General features: G+C 47.0%; 1 protein-coding gene across 8 annotated transcripts in view; it reads right to left on the bottom strand.

The window, feature by feature from the left end:
• MTCL1 (microtubule crosslinking factor 1) overlaps positions 1-19,688 on the bottom strand; it is a 129,518-nt gene that overhangs the window by 23,773 nt on the left and 86,057 nt on the right. For all 8 annotated transcript variants that reach the window (XM_067014527.1, XM_067014523.1, XM_067014525.1 and 5 more), the window contains 2 exons: positions 11,700-11,930; positions 10,322-10,519 (listed from right to left, as the gene is read on the bottom strand). In XM_067014527.1, coding sequence (XP_066870628.1) covers positions 10,322-10,519; positions 11,700-11,930 — 429 coding nt within the window. The remainder of the gene's footprint in view (positions 1-10,321; positions 10,520-11,699; positions 11,931-19,688) is intronic.

The following is a 19,688-nucleotide window of genomic DNA, read 5'->3' as shown; positions in this document are numbered from 1 at the left end:
TACATGTACATATACAAAAGTAGCTAACTGCATTTGGGAAGAATTTGAGATACTTCTCATGTATGTTTGGATTTAAATAAAGTTGGATTAGAAAAGAGAAATTTCCTTAACATGAGATTTATCACTGAAAACACCATAGTTTTCTCCATAGTTTATCTGAAGAGTTTTAATATTAGATACAGTAGACTTTTGGTTGAGTGGAATGGTCTGTTTGTTAGCATCTATTGCTCCTTGATTTTTCTCACCTTGAACAGCAGTTTTTACTTTTAGCTCTGAGATGCAAGGCACTAAGAGGACAGTTCAGTTAACATTTGCAAAACTCAGCAGATAGAGAACATTCTAAAAATCCTACGTGTTCTTTCCAACTATCTGAATATAAGTAAATTACCTCTGTTCTCAACGAGATGCTCATAAAATGTGTGAAATTGTACTGATAATAAATGCAGAAGTTCCTTTCAACTCTACACCAAAAGTATTTAAAAATGATATAAGTGCAATTGAGTGACGTGGTGCAACAGTCTTTTCACAAATACCCATCTCCCTAAGTACAGAATTTGTTTGCTGAAAAATTAGATATGGTTTATGATAAATTTATTTGATTTTTTCATCTTTGGATTTTAAGTTTTTAAAAAAATCACTACTTTTCAAGTCAAACCGTTTTAAGCATAAAATAAGTAGTAACTTTGATCCACTCTTTGGAGTAGTCGTCTCATTTTCACTTTAGAAAAAGCAGAAAACCACATAACAAATTCTTATATGTTATCAATAACTCCCTGTGAAGCCCAAGTCGTGTATGTCGTCAGCTGTGGGCTTCTTAGGCATATAGCAAACAGCCGTGACAATATTAGGACCAGAACTTTGTGCTCCTTGAAAGCAGGGTTCACATGACAGTCCTTTTGCAGATTGAAAAATTCGCTTCCTCTGGAAGTAAGTACTTTTTGGCATTCGCAGATATCAGATTAAATAAAATTAAGCCTTAATGTCTTCATGCACATTTGGGTCAGAGTAATCAACATAATGTCCTGTTATACCAATATTATACTCAGTCATCATGGAATGAGCTCAACATTGCTTCGGGGTGAGGGTGGCCAAAGGGAGCAAGAGCCCAGAGAATTGATGCTATTTGGTACCTGTTCCCATAGTCACCTGGGAGCAGCAGTGTGGCCTGGCAGGCAGCCAGCCTAGCTCTGCCACTGGAGAACAATGGCAAGAGCTGATGTCCAAGGGAACGAGCCACAGATGGGCATGATCCTTCCAAATGACTGTTACACACACAGACATTCAATGATGGCAACTAACGCTAATGGTTTCTAATGGGCCAGGTGTGTGAATCATTCACCTACAGAACCTTGCTTGCATCTCACATCTATCCTGAGTGCACACTGTCACGTGCCTGTGTTACAGGGGAGGAACCACAGAGCCTGGGGACCTGTCTGGCCGTGAGGAAGTGTGGAGCCCGAGTGCAACCCAGGCCTGTGCCACCTGAGGCCAGACAAGCCCACCAACATATGTGAATTCTGGCATCATACCCTACCTGGGCTTTTTTTTTTTTTTTTTTTTTTAAGATGCCTAATCTCTGTGAAGCAAATTCCATCCCCCCACATCAGGAGAAATAATAACAGTGAGCCATCCTGAAAGAATGCCTAGAAGTTACTCCTCTCACTTTTTCTCTCAGTGGTAGCTCTTTGCTGGGTTATGTTTTTGGTAAAAAGACCCAAATCAAGTCGAGAATGGAATTAGGACTCTGGTCCATTTCGAGGTCTTCAGGTGAAAGTCTTGGATACAGAGCTTTCTGAAGCTTCTGTGCCAGGGGCCCGGCTCTGCAACCTTTTAACTTATATATCTGGTGAGTGTGGTCAATTAAAAAGACCAACTTTTTGATCTCCTTAAGAATAGCTGGTTGGTTTTCTTGCAAAGAAACAGGATAAAATGGTTCCACTATTTCCTTTTCCTCGTTCTAAGGGCATTTCGGCCCTTCCAAGCTCATCTCTCTTGGGGAAGGCTTAAAATAATCCCAAAATTGGCATCAGGAGCTTGACTGTGCTATAACGTTTTAAGCTTATAACAGGTTCAAGGTTGGGCTTCAGCCAATAGGACTGCTACCCAATTATAGGACAAATATTAATAGAAAGTGAAAAAGAAATTTATAGAAAGGTAGCATACCAGTTGGTGAGGCAATACCAGCTACTTTACAGAATCACTTTTGCCTAAGATTTCTAAGACATAGTGCATCATAATTCTGTGAAAGAGCTAAACTACCATCAACTATACTTCGCTTGCATCAGAGCCATTAACTTGGAGATGGGTTTAATCTAAAGTTGGAACAGAGGTACTGACCTGCTGCTATGGGCTGACCCGCAAAAAGCCAGTCACAAAACAGAGGTGCCGGGCTTCCCTGGTGGCGCAGTGGTTGAGAGTCTGCCTGCCGATGCAGGGGACGTGGGTTTGTGCCCTGGTCCGGGAGGATCCCACATGCCGCGGAGCGGCTGGGCCCGTGAGCCATGGCCGCTGAGCCTGCGCGTCCAGAGCCTGTGCTCCGCAACAGGAGAGGCCACAACAGTGAGAGGCCCGCGTAATGCAAAAACAACACAAAACAAAACAAACAAAAAAAATAGAGGTGCTGGCCTCCACCTCCTACTCACTTAGGCAGAGTTCTGGAATGCTGCGGTGGCTGCCCCTGACCCCCAACACAGGCATGCATAGTTCCTACTTGATACATATAAAGAGAGGGGCCTCCTGCAATTTCAAAATAAAAGTAACTCTTCCACCAGCAGGAGCCCCAAGACAAGTCCTCTACTGAGATTATTAGCCAGAAAGGATACATTTACACATCCAGCAACATTTTAACAGATAAGCATTTGTCATTCCTACCTTCATTGTTACATTCAGATTAAGATTCTTTTCTAAAACCCTTATCCCCCCCACAGATAAAAGAGAATGAGTCATTGAAGAATGGCCGTGAAAATATAATCTATGATGGAAGTTTGCAGAGATGACGCACTCATCTATGGACAGAACTCCTGTGTTCACTGGCTGAGGATACGCCAGGTGATCTGGGCTGTGCAGGCTCCGTGCCTGCAGGTCACCATCATTTTCCCCAGGAGCCTCTCAGGAATAAAGGTGGGTGTGTGAGAGAATAAATACATGTAGGTTGAATAAGGTACAAACCCAGAGCTGTCGCCAAAGACTTCAAAGAAACAAGGGCAGGTCTGGTGAAAGTCAAGTGGCCAAATGGGAACAATGAGCTTATTATCAAGCTTATTAGCGTATTTAGATCTCCTGCCATTCTCTGAAAGATACGTCGCAAACTGCCAGCCACAGTTAGCTCTGGGAAGTGGGACTGGGGCCAGGAGAGTATTTCCTCGGGTACCTTTTGGTACTGTGACCCTCCAAGTCCTGCACATACTATTTTCACAGTAATAGAAACAAACAGAATACACAGCAAAAATAAAGTGTTTCCTAACCTTAAACTCTGGTCTGGTTCCTTTCATACAGTGTTGCATGTCTCCTAGGCAAGGTTATAAAGTTGAAGACTCTGTAGAATAAATCTGGTGCAGCATACACTAGTGAAAGATAAAAACTACCTAGGCTCAACTGGAGCACTTTCTTATTTCAAAAATTAAATCAGGGCAGATCACAATTCTGATGTGCAGAAGTCCTCTTTCCAGAAGTCTTTGCATCTTGGGCAGAGCAGAAAGGGTGGGCTACCAGCAAGTGGGCTGCTAGGCACCAAGTGAGTCCAAGTCCAGGAGGTCCTGGAGCCAAAGGCATTCTGTTTATAGGGGAAAGGCTGGCTTTGACCTAGGGCAGCCCTCAAAGGCCCTATACTGAAGATGGGTCCTGGGTCACTGGCAAAGGTCCAGGGGAGCAGATTCCACCCGGTCCTCAGGCTGGATCCCTGGTGAGGCTTCTCAGTGACCAGGGGCAGTTGAAGGAAGACTTGAAGCTGAACATGAAACATAACTGCATTAGATCATGCTCTGAAGTTTAGGTTCTTCACATTTACACTTAGATGCTTTATCAGATCAGAAATAAATGAAAAAGAAATGAAGGAAACAATAGCAAAGATCAATGAAACCAAAAGCTCGTTCTTTGAGAAGATAAACAAAATTGATAAACCATTAGCCAGACTCATCAAGAAAAAAAGGGAGAAGACTCAAATCCATAGAATTAGAAATGAAAAAAGTAACAACTGACACTGCAGAAATACCAACAATCATGAGAGATTACTACAAGCAACTCTATGCCAATAAAATGGACACCCTGGAAGAAATGGACAAATTCTTGGAAAAGCACAACCTTCTGAGACTGAACCAGGAAGAAATAGAAAATATAAACAGACCAATCACAAGTAATGAAATTGAAACTGTGATTAAAAATCTTCCAACAAACAAAAGCCTAGGACCAGATGGCTTCACAGGCAAATTCTATCAAACATTTAGAGAAGAGCTAACACCTGTCCTTCTCAAACTCTTCCAAAATATAGCAGAGGAAGGAACACTCCCAAACTCATTCTATGAGGCCACCATCACCCTGATACCAAAATCAGACAAAGATGTCACAAAGAAAGAAAACTACAGGCCGATACCATTGATGAACATAGATGCAAAAATCCTCAGCAAAATACTAGCAAACAGAATCCAACAGCACATTAAAAGGATCATACACCATGATCAAGTGGGGTTTAGCCCAGGAATGCAAGGATTCTTCAATATACATAAATCAATCAGCGTGATACACCATATTAACAAACTGAAGGATAAAAACCATATGATCATCTCAATAGATGCAGAGAAAGCTTTTGACAAAATTCAACACCCATTTATGATAAAAACTCTCCAGAAAGTAGGCATAGAGAGAACTTACCTCAACGTAATAAAGGCCATATATGACAAACCCACAGCCAACATCATTCTGAATGGTGAAAAACTGAAACCATTTCCTCTAAGATCAGGAAGAAGACAAGGTTGTCCACTCTCACCACTCTATTTTTTTTTTTTTTTTTTTTTTGTGGTACGTGGGCCTCTCACCGTTGTGGCCTCTCCCACTGCGGAGCGCAGGCTCCGGACGCGCAGGCCCAGCGGCCATGGCCCACAGGCCCAGCCGCTCCGTGGCACGTGGGATCCCCCCGGACCGGGGCACGAACCCGCGTCCCCTGCATCGGCAGGCGGACCCCCAACCACTGCGCCACCAGGGAAGCCCTCTCACCACTCTTATTCAACATAGTTTTGCAAGTTTTAGCCACAGCAATCAGAGAAGAGAAAGAAATAAAAGGAATCCAAACTGGAAAAGAAGAAGTAAAGCTGTCACTGTTTGCAGATGACATGATACTATACATAGAGAATCCTACAGAATCTACCAGAAAACTAACAGAGCTAATCAATGAATCTGATACAAAATTAATGCATAGAAATCTCTTGCATTACTATATACTAATGATGAAAAATCTGAAAGAGAAACTAAGGAAACACTCCCATTTACCATTGCAACAAAAAGAATAAAATACCTAGGAATAAACCTACCTAAGGAGACAGAAGGACCTATATGCAGAAAACTATAAGACACTGATGAAAGAAATTAAAGATGATACAAACAGATGGAGAGATATACCATGTTCTTGGATTGGAAGGATCAACACTGTGAAAATGACTATACTACCCAAAGCAATCTACAGATTCAGTGCAATCCTTATCAAACTACCAATGGCATTTTTCACAGAACTAGAACAAAACATTTCACAATTTGCATGGAAACACAAAGACCCCAAATAGCCAAGGCAACCTTGAGGGAAAAAAAAAAAAAAAACAGAGCTGGAGGAATCAGCCTCCCAGACTTCAGACTGTACTCCAAAGCTATAGTAATCAAGACATGGTAGCTGGCACAAAAACAGAAATATAGATCAATGGAACAGGATAGAAAGCCCAGAGATAAACCCACGCACATATGGTCACATTTTTTTTTTTTTTCTTGGCAGTACGCGGGCCTCTCCTTGTTGTGGCCTCTCCCGTTGCGGAGCACAGGCTCCAGATGCGCAGGTTCAGCGGCCATGGCTCACGGGCCCAGCTGCTCCACGGCATGTGGGATCTTCCTGGACCGGGGCACGAACCCGTGTCCCCTGCATCGGCAGGTGGACTCTCAACCACTGCGCCACCAGGGAAGCCCTGGTCACCTTATTTTTGATAAAGGAGTCAAGAATATACAATGGAGAAAAGACAGCCTCTTCAATAAGTGGTGCTGGAAAAACTGGACAGATACATGTAAAAGAATGACATTAGAACACTCCCTAACACCACACACAAAAATAAACTCAAAATGAATTAAAGACCTAAATGTAAGGCCAGAGACTATAAAACTCTTAGAGGAAAACATAGGCAGAACACTCTACGACATAAATCACAGCAAGATCCTTTCTGACCCACCTCCTAGAGAAATGGAAATAAAAACAAAACAAACAAATGGGACCTAATGAAACTTAAAAGCTTTTGCACAGCAAAGGAAACTATAAGCAAGACCAAAAGACAACCCTCAGAATGGGAGAAAATATTTGCAAATGAAGGAACTGACAAAGGATTAATCTCCAAAATTTACAAGCAGCTCATGCAGTTCAATATCAAAGAAGCAAACAACCCAATGCAAAAATGGGCAGAAGACCTAAACAGACATTTCTCCAAAGAAGATATACAGACTGCCAACAAACACATGAAATGATGCTCAACATCACTAATTAGAGAAATGCAAATCAAAACTACCATGAGGTATCACCTCACACCGGTCAGCATGGCCATCATCAAAAAATCTACAAACAATAAATGGGGAGAGGGTGTGGAGAAAATGGAATCCTCTTGCACTGTTGGTGGGAATGTAAATTGATACAGCCACTATAGAGAACAGCATGGAGGTTCCTTAAAAAACTACAACTAGAACTACCATACGACCCAGCAATCCCACTACTGGGCATATACCCTGAGAAAACCATAATTCAAAAAGAGTCATGTACCACAATGTTCATTGCAGCTCTGTTTACAATAGCCAGGACACAGAAGCAACCTAAGTGTCCATCGACAGATGAATGGATAAAGAAAATGTGGCACATATATACAATGGAATATTAGTCAGCCATAAAAAGAAACGAAATTGAGTTATTTGTAGTGAGATGGATGGACTTAGAGTGTGTCATACAGAGTGAAGTCAGAAAGAAAAAAACAAATACTGTATGCTTACATATATATATATATGGAATCTAAAAAAAAATGGTCATGAGGAACCTAGGGGCAAGATGGGAATAAAGATGCAGACCTACTAGAGCATGGACTTGAGGACATGGGGAGGGGGAAGGGTAAGCTGGGACAAAGTGAGAGAGTGGCATGGACATATGTACACTACCAAACGTAAAATAGCTAGCTAGTGGGAAGCAGCCGCATAGCACAGGAAGATCAGCTTGGTGCTTTGTGACCACCTAAAGGGGTGGGATAGGGAGGGTGGGAGACTCAAGGGGGAAGAAATATGGGGACATATGTATATGTATAACTGATTCACTTTGTTATAGAGAAGAAACTAACACACCATTGTAAAGCAATTATACTCCAGTAAAGATGTAAAAAAGAAAAAAATTAAAAAAAAGAAAAAAAGAGTATTAGTTCACAGCCTTGAATGAAAAAGTAACTTCTCTTTTAATTAATCCAATTTGGGGAAGATTGGCTGTTGGAACCGCAAGGTCATACTTCTGGCCCTATTAACCATCCTGTGTTTAAAAACCTGATTTCAGGACTTACTAATAAGTATAAAATGCGTACATAGCCATAGCAGTTCTGGCCTCAGAAGCTTAACGCAGTGGCGGGCGTCTTGGAGCTCCTGCCCAGCCTGGGCCCTTCCACGGAGGCTGGGCAAGCTCAGCGTGCTCCCTGCTCCCAGGACAGTCGGGTCCCTGCCGCACCATCAGTCCGCACGGAATGTTCACAGAGCCAGACATTTTCCAACCTGGTGGTTTTTTTATCAACTATTTCCAAGGGCAACTCGGTACATGTAATTTTTTTTTTTCCCCTCATTTGACATGATAAATGTTGCCATCCACTGTGTTCAACTGTGAGAATGTTCAGTATGACACAAAGCGAGGCCTGGGAGATTCTGTTACTTGCTAATTTATCCTTGGGAAAGAAGTCAGGCCACGTTTCCCACTCTGCTTATCACCTTGGGAGTTTCTGAGAAGGTGCGGCTCTGTGGGGCACCTCCCTTGAGACACATGCTCGGCTCTTGCATCCAGGCTGCCTGGCTGGTACCCACTCTGCAACAGGGCAGACAAACCTCCTCCCCGGGTACGTGCGCTCCCGGGGAGTCAGCTGTCGTTGCGGTGGAGCTCATTGATCTTGTGTCCTCGGCCGGCCGGCCGGCCTCGTGCACTTGACTACCACGGGCAGACGGGTCCAGTAACGGCAGATCCGAATCTGCCACCTGGAAGCCGCCCTGTTAGCCCATCCACGGCCTCTGTCCCGCACCACGCGAAGTGGAGACCCACTGGTCCATTCCAAGCGGAAGAGCTGAGAAGTGAATGTTGGAAGGAGGCGGCAGCAGAGAGAGAGAGGATGTTAAAATACACTGAACGGGAGGTTCCGGCTGAGTGACTTTCCATAATTTTCCATCTCCTGGGGAAAAGTTTCCATGACTGTTGTTTGGGAAACCAGATGTGTTACGTTGTTTTCCTCCCCCCTTTCCAAAGCATTTGGATGCACGTGTGGGGAACACCCAATAGGCACCCTCGGAGGCAGTGGGTTTGTGGCTAAATAGCAATTGAGGAATACTATGTGAATTAATCACAGATACTTCATAGGACTGATTGACAACATCGCTTTTAAAAATAATAAAACTGGTAGATTTTAGAGGATGTTTTTGCAAAGTAGCATTTTATTTTCTAACTGGATCTTTGCCGGAAAACACATTCCATAAGCTAAAAATCTCCCCATGGACCCTGGCCTAATGACAAACTTCCTAATAACGGTAATTAGAAGTTCCTTTGAAAGTATAACCTCTTTCCTGAGTCATATTATTCTGTGAAAAATGGAGGGTGGATGGTTATGTGTAGAAATCAGGTCTTCAGTTGTGCAAACCTGAGCTGTACACGGAGAGAAAGCAGTAGGGGAAAGGCACACTCCCCCTCGGGCCTGAGCTCAGACGGCGCCACTTTCCTCCTCTGGATCTGAGCCCAGGTTCTGCTACCACTCCTCACCCCCTTGATGCCCTGAGGCTCTGGGCGGAGGGAGGGGCCGCAGCTGTGGAGCCCGGTGTGTGCGCAGGGAGCACCCGAACGCCTGTGGCTGAGCAGCTGCAGCTGTGTCCGGGGGCCACCCCGCCCTGCGCCTCACCCCAGAGCCAGGCCCTGCTTGCCGGATCCTCAAAGAAGCAACACAGCGTCAGGAGGGACTCAGGCCACGATGCCCAGGAGCAAGAAAGCATTAGTCTCACAGGACCTCAGCACTCCAAACCCTCTACGGCTGCCGTCTTGTAGAAAAGCGCAAAAACTCTGGGGCCCATAGTATCTTTTGGCTTATGCAGCAGGGCCCGTCTGCTTATAAAAATGAATGGACCATTTGGCAGCACTAATAATTAAAGTTCTACATGGAAATCCCACCTCTCTACACACGCTTTAATTTTTTTTTTCTAAGTGTCGTCAAATATTTTTATCTGGGACATTACGTTTCACGTGGCTTAAAAAGAACCTGAGGGCTTCCCTGGTGGCGCAGTGGTTGAGAGTCCGCCTGCCAATGCAGGGGACACGGGTTCGTGCCCCGGTCCGGGAAGATCCCACATGCCGCGGAGCGGCTGGGCCCGTGAGCCATGGCCGCTGAGCCTGCGCGTCCGGAGCCTGTGCTCCGCAACGGGAGAGGCCACAACAGTGTGAGGCCCGCATACCGAAAAAAAAAAAAAAAAAAAAAGAACCTGAAACACTTTATACATGTTTGGGGATTAAAAAAAAACAAGCCTGTGTGTCTTTCCTCCTTTGCATTATGTTGCCAGTTTAGTGATGGTGCCGAGGCCCACTCAGCAAACGACAGCAAAGCCCTAAGTTCCTTTTCTGGCCACGGTCATGGCACTTCCTCCTTGGAGAATGGTCAACCTTTATAAGGCACAGGCTACTCCATCCAATACTGTTTTTTCTTCCTGCTGAGGTACATTCGCTGGCCTCGAGGGGAAACAATCCATGTGACCTTATCATGTCCTTATTTATGTGAATAAGCCAAATAAACAAGACCTTGCTGCCCTGGGAATGGCAGCACATGAACTGATGACAGACAGACTAGCGTCTCCTCTCCCCAGCGTGGGCACCCACCTGCCTGTGGAGCTGTCCCCCGTCTGTGGGCCGCAGCCGTGGTCCGTGGTCACCGATCTGTACACCAAACTGTGGAGGACGCTCCCCCAGGGAAAAGCCACAGCCTGGACCGTCGCCAACTTGGTCTGGACCGTCCACCTTTGCACCCTCCTGAACGCCAGGCTCCCCAAGCCTGTGGAAGTTCTCTGGAAGCTCGCTCTGAAACGGCAGGAGGGGATGATCACAGCTCCACCCGAATCCTTTTGCCCTGAAGCCTGATGCTTAGTGTTTGAGGATAATTGCCCACTTTAGGGGTTATCGTGTCTTTGCTTCTCAGCCCTTTCCCCTAATAGGCACATTTTGGCCATGGCACTCATTGGCTACTTTCTCCATGTAAATTTCATAGAGTGGGTACCCAGGTTTATTAGAAGAGATTAGAAATATTACTATTTATAAATTATTACTGATCACAGTTAACAGTTTTATAAATTAGAGTAAGAGGAACTCCAAAGTATTGATCAACAGAAGACTTTACAACTATTACTAGGTTTTGCTTAATGATGGTTTTCTAGGTCATGGCTATTTGGAAGCTGGTTGAATTCATTTTTGAAGACATTCTTCACCCTGAGGCAAGAGCATCACTGGATCTTCCCATCCATAGGGTGTCCTAAAATTCCATACACTGTTCGTGAGAGTAGGAAGCAGAGGAAAGGGGCTGTTTAGGGGCTAAAAGGAACCAACGGTCACAGAGCCCTGAAAGTAGCCGACAAGTTAGCCAGGGGCATGGATGTCCAGAACACATGGACACCAGCGGCTCCAGCCCTGTGTTCACCAGAGAGCAAGGCCAGGAAGGAGCCTGCAGAGCTGGAGGTCACTCTGCCTTAATCAATAAAAATCAGAAAGCAAATGACTCAGTTCTGGTTCTGTTGTGAATCTGGGAATCGAGGCGTAAGAAGGAAGCGTATACAGATTTCAGAGGTGGCAAGAAAGTACCCCCTGGAGCTCAGAGAGACCGTATGAAACTGCACTGGCAGAACGGGCTCTGGCATTTAGGACCAAAAACTGAAATGGAAATGAGAGAACAAGTTAGAACTAGGTTTCACAAACCATCACTGTGGAATGAACCGATATGGACCTCAGGGTGGGAACTAACGAATTCATCTATCAGCAACAAAAGACATGGCAGGAACACTTGTCTGCAGGATGACATTACGGACCAGCGTCCTCTTAAAACGAGGTCAAAGGGCAGCACTGGACAACCCACTGCATTTCCACTGCCTGGATTGGACTTGACAAAAAACTCTGAAACAGCAGAACGTGACTGTATGTGCCAGGGGAGGGGGACGGCGGGGCCTGGCTGGGGGTGTGCAAAGAAAAGGAACTCCCCGGGCAGAGGTACCTCCGTGAAGTCCTCTGCGTCCTCCTCCGCCTGCTTCCCTTGCCGCCAGTGTTTCAGCAGCCACCTGAGTTTGATGTAGAAAAGGAAGATGTTCTGCTTCAGGGAGCACAGCTCCTGCTGCATCAAGTGCCTCTCGTCACTCCAGGTCTGCTCGTGCAGCGAGTTCTGCAGGGCCAGGCTGTGCACCTCCAGCTCCCGCCGCCGCAGGGCACACAGGTGCTCCTCCTCCATCTTGAACGGAAGAAGAGAGACGGTGTGACGGGTACCTGTCCCGACCTGGCACCCAAACCAAGGGTCTCTGCAAACTGCCATCCAATCCGTGTCATTTTGCACGTGGGACGTGAAACGCAGAAGCTCCCCCACGGCTAGTAAACTCCTTGAGAGGTTCGCTATCTACAAAACCTTGAGCGTTTTCTGATTCAGAAGCAAGTGCTCTTTCAAGGGGAGGTGTCAGGATCAATTTTCATTATGGAGTCTCTCGTGGTGTTTTTAGATGTTTCTAAGCTCCATCAGGAGAACTGTCTCTTGGATAGAGGGCTCACAGCTGACTTATATGCAGACCCCGTTTGCCTTCCACACAGGGGCTGGTACCCAAGGCAGATTGCAGCTGTCAAAGCTGAGCAAGTGGGAATCCTTCCCCTTGACTTCCTGGGCCCTGTGGTCTCCACAGCCCCTGACAGAAAGAGGACAAGCTAATACTGGACTGCACACAGGGTGAGCGCAAAGGAAAGACCGACAAGCTACTTCCACGCTTGAGACCTCACCTTCCTACCAGGTATGGGCGACAGGGAAACAAAAGCATTGCTGAGAAAGAAACGTTTTCCATCACTACGTTAGTTGCTGCCTTTTCCACACGGGTATAGACACTCTTCCAAGCGGTAAACAACTGTTACGTGTCACTAATGACTAAGCAAAAGGGTGTGAATAAAATCTTAACTTACAGATAAGGGCACCGAAATAACATCCATAGTAGCTAAAGTAATACCTGGGATGAAAGCTTTCTCTTCCACAGACCAAAGAGAGGGTTAGAACGCCAGCCTTATCGTTATCCTAACTTAATACCCCCTCTTGTGCCAAAAGCCAATGGGTAGGTTTGGTTTTGTTTCCCTAAAGAACTTGATGGGTGCTCAGAAGCCATGGGACCATGGGAGCATGACAGGGGCTGCCTGAGGTCTACACCAGTCTGACCGACGTGCTAAAGGCCGGTGACCAGCGAGGCCGCTCGGTGAGGCCCCGGGCTATGCGGTCACTTGCATGGCCACTGTCGTGATATCAGACCGAGTTTGCACTTGAAGCTGGGATAACATAAAGCACTGGCGATTTCATTCACACTCAGCAGCCCTGAGTCCCACCACTGGCTCACTCCCCTGTGGATGCAGTACAGGACGGAGTGATGAAGCGGCAGCCCAGCTGCTGGATTTCCAGTGTCTGCAATTTATGTGTTATCTTAGGCTATCGACTGACCCTGGTAAAGTTTCAGCTGCTGAGTGCCGCTAACTCATGCTGTGCAGCGCCCAGTGCATGGGGGGTGCCCCAGAGGGGCCCCAGGATTGGCCGCTGGAGGCACAGCCCTGGGAAGGGGCTGTTCTCTTGGTTTTTTCATCCCTAACCTCCTGGAAACGACCCTTCCTGACTCGCTGGCTCTGACCTCTCCTCCAGGACCTCACACACTTCCCAAGTCTCAGAGTTCTGGTCCTCTACCCTCAGGGAGGTGAGGGGCCCCCTTCCATTCCCCTCTGAACAAGCCTAGATGCCATCTCACCACCTCCAACTGAGGACTGGGAGACTCTTCACACCCACTCCTTTATCCTGAATCCAAGTACTAGAAACACCTGAGACGCTGCCATTCTGCTAACGGCATCTCCAGGGATAAATTCACTCAAACATGATTTCTGGTGCAATGCAAAAAAAGTTAAATTACATAGGAATTTACCCTTTACAAAAGGAAAATTATTTCATATTACCTAATAGTACATAAAACTTGACCTATAAATGTAACTTCTAAAAAGAGGTACACGTCTAGTGGTAAAGGATGGTACCCAGCTTGGCTTTGCTCTGCGTCGCAAGGTGCAGAAGGGGCTCCCTTAATCAGTTTTTTTACCTATTTAGATAAGCACGACCACGGCAACATGGGGCTTTGGTATAATGCACATTCCTTGCCAAACTAAGTTCTTTCTTGGATACAGAGGTACCTTATTTTACATAGGACATGCATTCAAAATACCGTGGTGCCATTTCAAGATCAACTGGTTTTTGGTTTTAAAGGTGCAGATATCTTTCAAGAACAAATACAAAGGGCCTTCCCTGGTGGCGCAGTGGTTGGGAGTCCGCCTGCCGATGCAGGGGACGCGGGTTCGTGCCCTGGTCCGGGAGGATCCCACATGCCACGGAGAGGCTGGGCCCCTGAGCCATGGCCACTGAGCCTGCGCGTCCGGAGCCTGTGCTCCGCAACGGGAGAGGCCACAACAGCGAGAGGCCCAAGTACCACCAAAAAAAAAAAAAAAAAGAACAAATACAAAAAGCAGCAGCCCTGGCAATTCCGAGCCTGGATATCTGTTTACAACTCAAGGAGATCCGGGGTGGCAGGAACTGGATGGTCCTCGGAGGCCTGTGGGCAGTGAAGTCCGTCTCCTAGGAACTCTGGGGAAGGACCGAGTGGATGAGGGAACAGGTTACTCTAAAACAGCTGAAGGAGCTGATAAGGCCACAGCTCAGTTAATGGCAGCTTTCTGAAAACAATGAGTGAATTGTTGATGTTTCTCTCAGAAAATTAACCTAATACTGACAAAACATATCAATCTGCAGGACAGTGAAAGTTATGGACACACTTTAATGTACGGCGTTTACGGCCCTTACTTTACTTTGCTGGTTCTGGCTGCAGGAAAGTTTAGATTAGATATTAGGAAGACGTTCCCGAGACCACAATGTCAGCATGGAAATGCATGTTTTCAAGCAGAGAGGGAGACAGTGATCTTTATGAGACCCCCAGGGGGCAGCTTGAAGGGATGTCCCTTCCACACGCCCTGCAGCCCCGAGCCCAGGCTGCCCAGCCTGTGCGGGAGACAGAGTCCTTATAAACTCTCTCTCTCGGCCCTACAGACAGAGAAGGTGGTGCTAAACCGTGGTCTGTATTACCTTCCGGATGGTGTCTGTAAATCTCTCTGCCTCCTCTTAATGCAGTCTGGCCACCTGCGCGAGCTGACCCTGCAGCTCCTTTATCAATACGCTCTGTTCAGGTAAAACGGGGGAGCCCCCGAGCTGATTGGTGGGGAAAAGGAAGGGGTTTAGTGGCAGCAAGAACTCGGTCTGAGCTGAAGACACAGGACAAACGTGCACAAGGCAGAGACGCACATGGAGCGACACGGCACACGTGGGCGCGGCGGCAGAGGAGTGACTCTCGGCAGCTCCCCCAGTGCCTCACCTGGGCTCCGCCTGCCCTGCGTCTCTCACCCAGCAGACGGGTGGCTGAGCGGTACCCATCCCTTGAGCTTCGACCACCACGGTAAGACAAACCAGGCCGAGAGGAGGCAGCCCCCATAGCAGCTTCAAGACAGGTTTTTTTTTGCGGTACGCAGGCCTCTCACTGTTGTGGCCTCTCCTGTTGCGGAGCACAGGCTCCGAACGCGCAGGCTCAGCGGCCATGGCTCACGGGCCCAGCCGCTCCGCGGCATGTGGGATCCTCCCGGACCGGGGCACGAACCCGCGTCCCCTGCATCGGCAGGTGGACTCTCAACCACTGCACCACCAGGGAAGCCCCGAGACAGCTTTTTAAATGCTGGGGGCGCCAGAGCTGGCAGTCCTGATGGTCAAGCGTGACCCCCTCACACATGGCCTCTTAGATTCACTGCCCAAGTTCACATGTGCCTCTCAGTTGCATAGTTAATGAGCTCGTACACTTTCCTGTTAGAGTTTTCCCTGCCCCATGGGAGGCCTCTCTTTCCTCCTCACACTCCCACCCAGGATGCTCTGGGTAACCGGCCTGGAGCTCCTTCACTTCGTGGAACACACACACACAGTGCCTTGGAGGAGCTTCGTAAGATCTGCTTACTACATTTTAGGTTAAAATACTTTAAGGAATCTTTAACATAATTGTTATTGGTAAAATCCATCTTTTATGTGCAAATGGCAATGATAGAGGCCGAACTTCTCCTTTTGAAATGTTTTTTAGAGATGGAAACACTGTCATATTGAAAATCTCAGTCATCATTAAAATTGAGACATGCCGTGCTACTTACTCACTGGTTTCTGCTGTGTGAAAATAGGTGATTTATAAAGCTAGGAATTAGAGTGGTCTGTTGCAAGAAAAACAGTTGTCTCTTCACTAGTTCTTTCTGATTACATTTAATTAATCTGTTATTTCTCACCGAGGGTACCGCTGTTCTCCTCTGATATAAGCTGGTGTTGCTTAGATTGTCATGAGTGAAGATCACATCCCAAGAGTAGGAAATGCAGACAATAAAAGAGCAGAGCACTTGCCCTAGCACAGGGCTGACTACAAGAGAATTTACAGAAAGAAGGATGGAGACCGAATATCATAAGGTCATCCTCTTTTCAAGAAACTCAAGAACTACTGAGAACATGAATGCCTCTGTACTTTGCTGGTTACTAGATACTATTACTGCCGCCTTTTATATCTACTAGGCAGAGGCCGGGGTTCTCTCTGAAGAGGGGTATTTCTCTACACATCGAATTTACCCCAATGACTAATTTCTCACTTCTAAAAGTTCTATTCTTTTTTCTTTAATATGTGGGATCTTTTACAGTACAACTTACTTTTTTGTCCTGTTTGCTGGCCCTTGGTGAATCTGAGAGCGCTTCTTTTACAGTCTCTATCTGCTAATTCTAGGATGTGGCGGTCTCAGAGTGGCTCCAGCTGCTGCTGTGCTAGTGCCATGAGCGCGTCTGCAGTGGGGCATTAGCTAGGATCTCGAGTGTGGCCTGGGCTGAGGATGTGCCCGCAGGTGGTCTCGAATTTGCAGATGCCAGCAGCTGAACAGAAATTCTCCTTTCCTCGGGGGTTCTGCAGCTCCAGGTGACATCAGCTTAGAGCCTGGTCCTAGTGAGGCCACTGTCCTGACGGGTACCTGGGGAGGCTCCACGCTGCTGGGCAAGCTGTCCTATTGCCCCCACCGCACCCCCTGTCATGGACAGACGCTTCTTCAGCCTTTCATAAAGGGCAGTTTGTGGGGGTGGTCCTGGTTCATTTCTCTCCCTGTCCATTTTTAATTCTGAAGTCAATTCCAACCCTTGAAGATTTTCCTAACTTTCTTGGGAATAGAGCTCTATATTTAAAAGGACATTAGATTATTTTTATTTTTATTTTTTTGCAGTACGCAGGCCTCTCACTGTTGTGGCCTCTCCCGTTGTGGAGCACAGGCTCCGGACGCACATGCTCAGCGGCCATGGCTCACGGGCCCAGCCGCTCTGCGGCATGTGGGATCTTCCCAGACCGGGGCATGAACCTGTGTCCCCAGCGGACTCTCAACCACTGCGCCACCAGGGAAGCCCGACATTAGATATTTTACGCAGCACTTTCTATCTTCTGAGTGCCTATAGCTTTCGGCTCTATGCTGGGGACACAGCAGTAAGTAAGCAGCCCCCGAGCCCTGCCCTCCTGGGGCTTCCCTCCTGCCCCTCAAGGAGTTTGGCACAGGAGTGCTTCCAGGTCACCTGGTTACTCTACGGCCAGCCTTTTTTTTCCTTTTGGCCATGCCGCACGGCTTGCAGGATCTTAGTTCCCCAACCAGGGATTGAACTTCACCCCTCAGCAGTGAAAGCACCAAGTCCTAAGCACTGGACCACCAGGGAATTCCTCCGGCTATTTTTTTTTTTTAATAAATAAATTTATTTATTTACTTTTGGCTGCATTGGGTCTTCGTTGCTGCACGCGGGTTTTCTCTAGTTGCAGTGAGCGGGGGCTACTCTTCGTTGCGGTGCACGGGCTTCTCATCGTGGTGGCTTCTCTTGTTGCGGAGCACGGGCTCTAGGCGTGTAGGCTTCAGTGGTTGTGACATGCAGGCTCAGTAGTTGTGGCTCACGAGCGCTAGAGCGCAAGCTCAGTAGTTGTGGCACACGGGCTTAGTGGCTCCGCGGCATGTGGGGTCTTCCCAGACCAGGGCTCGAACCCATGTCCCCTGCACTGGCAGGCGGATTCTTAACCAGTGCGCCACCAGGGAAGTCCCAGATTTACTTGAGTTACATGCTACTCTGTACATTTAAAATATGAAAAGCCTCCGTATTTTAACACATTTGGTACCAGCCCAAAGTTCTGAATTATTAGATGTTAAAACGAGCATTGAAATCAAGCTGATCTTTTAAGCAAAGGCCTATTAATTTAGTTTCTACATCTTACACTATTTCGTTTGGTTGTCATCTTAATAATTATATAAACTTTTTATTTTGAACAAATATACAGGCCTCCTATTTCAGTGTCGTTTGATTAAAAATGTGTTCCTCTGTTTGAACCTCACCTTTGAAGGGTCACAGAAAAGGAACCTTGAAGTGTCCTATGAGGATGTTCATCTGCGACATTTGATTTACCTACAGCGGCTCCCGTGTCGTCTGTGAAGGCTGGTCAACGACAGAAACTTCTAGATCCTCCTCATCTACGACGCATTTTACTCTTTTCTGGTCAATTTTTGCAAATGCAACATTAAACTCTGTGGACGACTAATTGTTCCTTGTCAAACAGGCTGTGGCAGAAATTTCCATCCAGGGCCACACAACCGCCACATTCACAGCATTTTCACGCAACACAGAGATCTCCTCCAGAAAATACGTACTTCCCCCTTCATCGCCAAGTTCCCAAAGGTTAGATTCTGAAATCATTCTCCACCCACTCACCTGAGATTCTGATTAGACATCGAACGCACTGACCTCATCCTGTGCAGACCATTTACGTGAACGGACACCCTCCTCAGTGGCCCCCAGGCTGTGGGCTCGTTTTCGTCTCAACACCACAGCCACCTCCCTGTGTTACTGCTGGGAAGCCCGCAGCCCACACCTGCCCCTATGTGGCGTGTCCCACGCCGATTTACACTGCTCATTTCCTGGCCATCTTCAGGGACAGTGGCTTATAAGATACTTTCCACACTTAAGGAGACAACTTCACTATCTCGATATACCCAAAACAAACAAAGAAAGCTTTTCACTGTAGCCACTTGTTAGACACTCGCAACACTACTTTCTAACTAGGACTCCCTTCCGCCTGCATCCCTGTGACCTCATCTCCCGTGACTTCCATTTTGTTCCGGCTGGTTTTGCTACCCCTTCTTTCCAAAGTGGCTTATCGGGTCAACACCTGCGCACACATACTTGGCATAAACCCCACATCGTTTTATCGAGGCTGGTATGTCACAGCTGAGGCCGAAGGGATAGCTCGTTGATTAAAGGACAAGAGGAGGGGGCTCAGGAGAAGATCTCTGAGATTTCTGACCCAGAAACTCAATCCTCTGGGCACAGGCTCGGTGTCATTTATGTGTGTAATCTGACCAGGGCCCGTGCTTGGCTACTCCTCATTCAGAACTATTTTTAAGGCACCCCACACATTCCAAACCACATATTCCATACCCTGCTCTCCTAAACAAATGGGAATCTCTCAGCAGATTTGCCAGGAGCCACAGGGAGCAAAGTCAGGGAAGAATCCAGGGCCACGTGAGAATCTTGCCGATAATCTACCGAGGGGAACGGGCAACAGCAATATTGGTCCTTCTGAAGTCTGGTTGCTTTGTTCTCCTCTGAGCAGCTAACGTTTGTGTGGTTGCATTAGCAGGTTGGTGGGTGTTAGCAGGTTGTGACTCTGGCTCTCTCTGGCTGTGACAGTTCTGAGAGGCTGGGTAGATACACCTTCCCCTCCCGAGCTTGTCGTGTGCAGTCAGAGGGGCTGGCCTCTCACTGCACAGATCTGTTATCTGCTAACACAGTACCCTGGAAGAAAGTACTTTTCTTCTTTGTCGCCTTGTTGTTGCTACCGCTGCTACTGGTACTGCT

The sequence above is a fragment of the Kogia breviceps genome, chromosome 15 (assembly GCF_026419965.1).
Source record: "Kogia breviceps isolate mKogBre1 chromosome 15, mKogBre1 haplotype 1, whole genome shotgun sequence".
Classification (NCBI taxonomy): domain Eukaryota; kingdom Metazoa; phylum Chordata; class Mammalia; order Artiodactyla; family Physeteridae; genus Kogia; species Kogia breviceps.
Note: the sequence above shows the minus strand (reverse complement) of the source record. Positions and strands in the feature narration are given on the sequence as shown.